Source organism: Quercus suber, unplaced genomic scaffold, assembly GCF_002906115.3.
Source record: "Quercus suber isolate HL8 unplaced genomic scaffold, Cork oak 2.0 scaffold_69, whole genome shotgun sequence".
NCBI classification, from domain to species: Eukaryota; Viridiplantae; Streptophyta; class Magnoliopsida; order Fagales; family Fagaceae; genus Quercus; species Quercus suber.
In genome coordinates this window covers 1615476-1623599 of record NW_027069534.1, presented here as the reverse complement: position 1 = coordinate 1623599, position 8124 = coordinate 1615476, and the positions used below count along the sequence as shown (strand labels likewise).

At 40.6% G+C, this 8124-nt stretch overlaps 2 protein-coding genes across 2 annotated transcripts; both read left to right on the top strand.

Moving 5' to 3' along the window:
• Positions 1 to 5428: 5428 nt before the first annotated feature.
• Positions 5429 to 6016, top strand: LOC136067379 (uncharacterized). The gene has a single exon (XM_065773136.1). The coding sequence runs from the start codon at positions 5429 to 5431 to the stop codon at positions 6014 to 6016; it is 588 nt and encodes a 195-aa protein (XP_065629208.1).
• Positions 6017 to 6319: 303 nt separating this feature from the next.
• LOC136067378 (uncharacterized) lies at positions 6320 to 6904 on the top strand. The gene has a single exon (XM_065773135.1). It carries the CDS (start codon positions 6320 to 6322, stop codon positions 6902 to 6904), a length of 585 nt encoding a protein of 194 aa, XP_065629207.1.
• Positions 6905 to 8124: the final 1220 nt, after the last annotated feature.

Here is an 8124-nt window from a genome sequence, read left to right as displayed (position 1 = left end):
TATTGTCCTAGACTCTTAGCATATTTAGAGGCAAGCATGTCTCACACCTTTTTAGTGATTTCATAACTAGAGGTGTGCGTGAATTGGGTTGGAGGTTTTTTTTTAATAATCCAACCCACAAACCCAACCCATGTGAATTGGGTTAGACTCATGGGTTGGACAATATTTAAAATAGTAATAATAATAAAACAGTAGATTTATAAGATTATCAACACAAGATTTATAATCTTATTATGTTGGTTTGATGCTCTAATCAAACCTAAGCATAACACCAAATCAACACAAACTATTTGATTTGTGCATCAAATTCACAAATAATCTATAATTAAAATGAAATGAGAAAATAGGTAAAGGGTTCATTTATTTATTTATTTTTTTATGTGACAAAAGAGTTAGTAACAAAACCATTTAATATATATTAAATATAGGTGAGTTGGGTTGGGTTAGACAAATTTGTGAATCTACTAACTCGCACCTAACCCAACTCCATGTAAAATGTTTTTTGACAACCCAACCCATCAACCCCTTAAAACCGACCAAATCCATTGTGGTTGAAATGGATTGCTCGATTTTGGCAGATCTATGGATTGACTGCACACTCTTATTATCTTAACCTCCAAATTTCATATTGACAGATAGTGTAGAAAATATGCGTAACCAAGTGATAGTCTAGTTGTTTGTGCTCTCCCAAACTTCAAAGAATGAAATGAAGTCATTTTTGATCTCTTTCTCAATATTGGTTACGTTTTTCATTAACATAAAGCCAAAACTTTTGATATTTGAGGAAGCTGCTCGTAACCTAAGCCTAAAGAGTGCATTGATAACCAAGAAGAATTATGTGGATGAGGTCAACCATTTTGAAAAATAAAATGAAAAAACTTACTAAAATTTTGAAATTAGTGCAAAAAGCTGGTAAAGAGTAGGAAACATGCTTCATTCTACTTAGGGATGGCAAATAAAACCCAACCTGCGGGTATTGACCCAATCTGTGAAACATTAGGGTTAGGTTTGGGTTTTAATTATAAAATTCGAAGCAGGTTCGGGTATTAGGAATACCCGACCTACACACACACACACACACACACACACACACACACACACACACACACATATAATATAATATAATATTAAAAAATTTAGAAAACCCTAAATATAAATGCCTAAGTTTCTCATTCTCTCATTTTACCTTAATTGGCTAATCCTTAAGGGCCCGTTTGGATTGAGTTTAGTAGGAAGAGGAGTGGAGGGGAGTAGAGTAGAGTTGACTCAAAATAGGCTAATTTTGGGCTAAATCTACTCTACTCTACTCTACTTTACTCCCTCTCCTTCTCTATCCAAACAAGCTATAGCCCTCTTTCCCTAATCACTTAGCTGCCTCACTCTCCCTCACTCTCACTTTCACTCTTGATCTCACTTTAAGCCATTGGTCCTCCTTGCCTCCCTCACCTCGATGCTTCCTCCTTCACCACACCATAGACGTTGTTACTCCTCCTTGCCTCCCTCACGGTCACTGGTCTCACTTGATTATGATTTGGTTTGATTTCGTTTATGGCTTTGTACTGTTTGGCTTGTTTGGTGATAATAGTGTTCGCTCTTCCTCTATTAACGACTGCGTGTGGGTTTGGTTAGTGGCAGACGGCGGGGCGATTTGGTTCAACTTGTGGGTATTTTCGTTGATCTAGGTTGGTTTTTGCTTATGGTGTTTGCTTATGGGTATTTTCGTTAATCTGGGTTTAGTTCAACTTATATTTGACTGGATTGGTTCAACTTGTACTTTTGTTGTTTATAGTTTACTCATGGGAAGTTTTATAGATCTAGGTTTGAGTTTAGAACTTTAGCTTGTGGTTTTGTTTCATTAGGAGATCTGAAATTGGGGATTTTGTTTCATTTAGAGTCTCCATCCCCCTTGCTGAAAGAAGTTCAAACCTGACATGCTTGGACGAGGCCTGCGGGGCCCGACAGGGCAGGTTTGGGCCAAGCAAAAAAAACCTGTTTATTAAACCGGCCGAGTTTGGGTAACGGAGGTAGGCCCGCGAGGCGAGTTCAAGCATAAAGAAACCCACTCCGAACCCAACCCATTGCCATATTTCTACTTGACATATCGAGAGGCAAGAATATCCCATGTCTCAGTGGTGGTGTCATACTTTTTAAGTTTCAATTCTATTTAGGTTGTGTTCATGATTTTGTATCATTGCTAGAATTCCAATAACATTTTTTTTTTTTTTTTTATAAATTTTTTAATGGAGAAAAAATGGTAGGTGGGTGATCTAAGTTGGCGTCTTTCATCTAGTCATGACTATAGTGACACCTTACCTGCTGGGCTCAGGCCTGTGAGAGCAGGGGATCCGAATGAGCCATAACTGTCCTCCACCTCCCAGACCCTTAGGAGTGAGCCAATGATCACTAGACCAACCACCCTTGGTGGTTAGAATTCAAATCACCTATCTCAAATTCTCAATACTTATTAGACAAAAAAATGTTAGAGAGATCTGACATTGTTTGTTTGACAAGTATTCAAGCCATTAGGTCTCGAGGTTGAATTATTGAAGAATTAAAGTACAAGTTCAAAATTAGGAAATGATTCATTTGAAATTATATATATATATATATAAATTTGTCTAGTGAGCAATTTTGAGTACAAAATCACTTAGAATTTTGTTTTAGTAAAATATTTCATTGTTTTCAAGTAGCTTATATTTTAAAATATTCTTATTTTTCAATAAATTTTAATTTTATTTATAAGATAACATGTGGTGGGCATTACATATATGTCTTTTTAAATGATATATGTTTATACTTTTGTTTTTAATAACATGCTTATACATATTGTGGAAGATTTTTATATGTGGTGGGATTCTATGAAAGTAAAACTTTTGTCTGTTGATGATTATTCAATGAAAAGAGAGAGAGATAAACTATGCTTGAAAAATGTTGTTAAAATTTGAGTTTAAAAAATAAAAAAATAAAATGTGTTTGATATAATGTTTTAATAACATATTTTTAAAAAGTGAAAAAATAGAATTGTTTGTTTTGTATGAGTAAGTTACAACACATTTACTATTTTATTATTATGGTTTGATTTTTTTATTATATAAGATTATGGTTCGATTTGATTTGATAAAAACATGTTATTTTTCAAGGGTGAATACAACGAAGTCCAAGAGTCTCTTAAAAAAACAAATGAAAATGAGATTGAAATTATGATAAAGTTATTCAGGAATGTTGCCATTGCACACAATAACAATGACGAGGTTGGGGTTGAGTATAACCCGGTGAGATTAGTAGTGTTGTTTCTGAAGAAGGAAGTACGAGAGGTGGAATTAGTCGTGTGTGCAGAGCCTATAAGAAGTAATTGGATAATCATCTAAATTCTTAACAATCTAATATCTCTCCAAATAGCAGGGCAGATTTTTCCGCTACGATCAAGAATCAAATATAAATATATATATATATATATACACACATACACACATATATATATATATATAATATAGATAAATTATATATTTCAAATTAAAGCTGACATACGATCAAGAATCAAATATAAATATATATATATATATATACACACATACACACATATATATATATATATAATATAGATAAATTATATATTTCAAATTAAAGCTGACAAATTATTTTAGTGAATGAAGTAGACAAAATTGTCCTTACTTTGTTGAGGTTCCCATCTAACTAAACAAAAAAGAGTCCTTATATTTGCTTATCACTTGCAAACTTGCTAAATAATCAAGTTGATTACAAGTACAAACGGAGCAAGTCAATGAAGCTCAAATTCTTGTCAAATACTTGTGTTTCATAATATCATTGATCCATGCTTTCTAATGAGCCTCTTTGAAATGCTGGCTAAACCCTACACGTACATGTATCTTATAACTTATCTAGTTAAAAATGTTCAATACAAAATTACTTAGAATTTTTTTTTCATAAAATATTGTTCTGCTCTTTTCTTTTCTTTTTTCTTTTTTTTTTACAGGAAAAATATTTATTTTTTTAAAAGTATTTTATAAATGAACATTTTTTTTTTCCTTACATATACTTTTGTTAATAGTATATTGTGTGGAAGGTTTAGCCATTGGTTACAGTAATAATAATATTAGAGTCCCTATGTATAAAGATAATATATGTTTATTGTGGGGGATAAGGGGGTCAGGCCCAAGTTATTGGGCCGAATACCCAGGAGAGGACTGTTTCACATCCGAAGAGAAAGATACGGAAAGTGCAGGGCCCAGAGTGAAGTGGAATCCTCCTGTGGAGAATCAATACTGTCCGAAGAGGATATCTCCAGCCCGAGGAGGACATCACCTGCCCGAGGAAGATGTTTTACTTTAATATGATATCGGAGACTAACTAAGTAGGGGAAAAGCCTGATTGATTATCCGAGGACTCCACCTGATCAAGATAAGCTCAAAACATATTCAGGAACGATAAGGATGTGGAAATATCTGAGGGAAAGGCTGCTGCCACCGTATTCAATGCATTGCAACAGCTTTTTTAGCCGCATTTATGTGGAGAAGACCTCTGAACAGTGCTTCATAACCTACCGCCACTCACACAGAGATGAAAAGAAGCTGCTTGACGTGACAAGTACTTGAGCAAGTTCATGGATGGGGAGCACGTGGACGGTAGAGATGAGGGTGAGAGTGGCTATATAACAGAGGGGGAGGGTTTGAAACAAACCATGGAATGTATGAAAATTGATCAATGAATAGTAAAAAAGAGTGATAATCTTTTGTTGTGAATCCCTTGTCAACTCTAGTTCTTCAACCCATACTCTACAAATTAATTGTCTTTGGGTTTACGTAAAGAATTTGAACCCTACAATTGGCGCCGTCTGTGGGGAGAGCTTGAGAGTAAGGGAAGAGCAGCAGCGGTTGGTCATGGCTGGTCAAGGGCAACAACCGGCAGAATCTGGGGCCTCCCAACATATTGACCCTTTTCTTAACCTGGAGCAGAGGCAGGACCGTGAAAGTAGTGTGCATACTACACACACTGAGCGAACCCAGCCTCGAAGTGAAGGTCGCGCTCCTCATGCAGAGAAGAACAGCATGCTAATAGAGATCGAAAGGTTGAAGAGAGAGTTACGCTATGAGAAGAGGAAACGCACTGTGACACACCCTGATGACGACCTGGACGACGGGCAGATATTACCTATGAGCAAACTCTCAAACTCCAGTCAGTGAGACTTTCTCGTATGAAGCTGAGCGCCCTGTGAGAAGCGATCTCGAGGACCACCATATGAAGCGGTGGGCAATGATGCCATGAGTAGGGCTCTGAATCAGATTTCCAGGTCACCCTTCACCCGTAGGATCGAAGGAGCGGAGATGCCTCGGCGCTTCAACCAGCCAACCTTCACTATTTATAACGGCAAAACTGACCCCGTGGAGCACTTAGCCATTTTAACCAAAGAATGGCTGTCTATGCCAGGGATGAAGCTCTGATGTGCAAGGTATTCCCATCCAGTCTGGGTCCTGTAGCCATGAGATGGTTTGATAACCTGAGGGCCGATTCCATCGATTCTTACCAAGAGCTTACTCAAGCTTTTGGTTCGCGATTCGTCACCTGCCGAAGAGTGCCCAGGCCATTATCCTCTCTTCTGTCCTTAAGCATGCGTGAAGGTGAGACACTGAAGGCGTACTCGGATAGGTACTGGGAGATGTTTAACGAGATGGAGGGCAACTTCGACGCCATGGCCTTGGAGACGTTCAAGTTGGGTCTCCCCACTGATCATGGTTTGAGAACGTCCTTGTCCGGTAAGCCAGTTGTTAGCATGCGCCAGCTCATGGATCGCATTGAAAAGTATAAGAGGGTTGAAGAGGATAGGCAGCAGGAGAGGGGTAAGGATAAGGCTACCACCCAGGACAGGAAGGACTTTAGGTCGGACCGCTATAATAACAATAAGCCGAGGAGAGATTTGCTGGACACTCAGGTTCAGCAAATACCCAAACAGTTAACACCGTGTTCAAGGAGCCCGTTCATCAAGTCCTGGATAAGGTAAAGAATGAACCATTCTTCAGATGGCCGAATAAAATGGTGGGAATCCGGACAGACGCAATCGTAATGTCTATTGTCAGTACCACCAGGATCACGGGCATACTACTGAAGACTGCAGAAGCTTATGGGACCATCTGGACCAACTGGTCGGCGAGGGTAGATTGAAGCATCTTTTACATCGCTCCAGCGGAAGAGGAGGACAACCGATGTCGGATGCCGAGAAAGGGATTCTGCAAAACCCCCTTTGGGTGTTATCAATGTTATTTTTGCGGCACCAGGAAGGACGGGATACCGGCCATCAAAAGTCATGTCTGTGGCTCGGTTGCCGGTGGGAGATGCTGATATGAGTCCGAGGAGCCTTGGGCATGCTGTGCCCCTCGTTCTAGGCTTTTCGGACGAGGATAAAGCTGGGACCATTCAACCTCACGAGGACGCCTTGGTGGTTACCCTCAGGATTGGGTGGTACGATGTGAAGAGAGTGATGGTAGATCAGGGCAGCGCGGTGGAAATCATGTATCCTGATCTTTTCAGGGGATTGAATCTCGTACCCAGTGACTTGACTCCATATTGCTCTTCTTTATTCAGCTTTGAAGGAAGGATGGTTATGCCGAAGGGGCAAATACGACTGCCAGTGCAAACGGGCTCGGAAATCGTTGAGGTGGATTTCGTCGTGGTGGATGTTTACTCCCCTTATACGGCAATTGTAGCCAGGCCCTGGTTACACACGCTAGGGGCTGTATCTTCCACTCTGCACCAAAAGGTCAAGTATCCTTCCGAGGGACGTGTTTGTGAGATCCGTGGAGATCAGTCCTCGGCTAGGCAATGCCTGGTAGCGGCCATACGACACGGGTCCGAGGATGAGCCTTCGGAAATGGCTGTTAAAGACCAATAGCAGTTAAAGGGGCGGTTGTCGCCTGCTGGCGGGCAGGATGAAAGTGTAGAGTGTGAGGACTTAGCACGGGTCTTGGTTGGGGCTGATCCTGAAAGATACTTCCAAGTTGGATCCCAGATACCTCAGCCAGAAAAAGAAGAGCTAGTTGAGTTCCTTAGAAAGAATATTGACGTGTTTGCTTGGAGTACCTACGAGGCCCGGGGGTAGATCCGGAGTTTATTTGTCATCATTTGAGGGTTAACCCTCTGAGTATACCAAAGAAGCAACCTCCTCGGAGGCCATCTAGAGAGCACGTCGAAGCAGTCAGAGAGGAGGTGCGAAAGCTCAAGCAAGCCAGGGCTATTAAAGAAATTTTTTATCCCGAGTGCTGGCGAATACTGTGGTAGTAAAAAAGAAAAGCGGAAAGTGGCGAGTCTGCGTAGACTTCACGGACTTAAACAAAGCCTGCCCTAAAGACCCCTTCCCTATGCCGAAGATTGATCAGTTGGTAGATGCTATGTCGGCCACCCTCGGATGAGCTTCTTAGACGCTTTTCAGGGGTATCATCAGATCCCCCTTGCTCTAGGCGACCAGGAAAAGACCGCCTTTGTTACCTCCATTGGCAACTACCACTATAAAGTGATGCCTTTTGGTCTGAAAAATGCAGGTGCTACGTATCAGCGGATGATGACCAAGATGTTCGAACCACAATTAGGTAGAAGCATCGAGGTTTATATAGATGACATGGTGGTAAAAAGCAAGCTTGTTTCTGAGCATTTGAGGATCTTGATACGGTTTTCGAAGTTCTGAGGAAACATAAGTTGCGCTTGAACGCGTCGAAGTGCTCGTTTGGAGTTGGTTCCGGCAAATTTTTAGGCTACATGGTCACGCACAGGGGAATCGAAGTCAATCCTGATCAGATAAAGGCTATCCAGAACCCAGCCTCCTCGGAATCCGAAGGAAGTCCAAAAGCTAACAGGAATGACGGCTGCTTTAAACCGATTTATATCCAGGTCTGCGGACCGATGCAAACCCTTCTTCTCGCTGACTAAAAAGTGGAAGGACTTTGAATGGAGTGAAGAATGCGCCTCAGCTTTCCAACAGCTTAAGGATTACTTATCTCGGCCGCCGATTATGTCCAGCCCTGAGCCAGACGAAGTTTTGTTTGCCTATATTGCAGTGGTCCCTCATGCTGTAAGTTTAGTGCTGATAAGAGTGGATCAAGGAGTACAGAGGCCGGT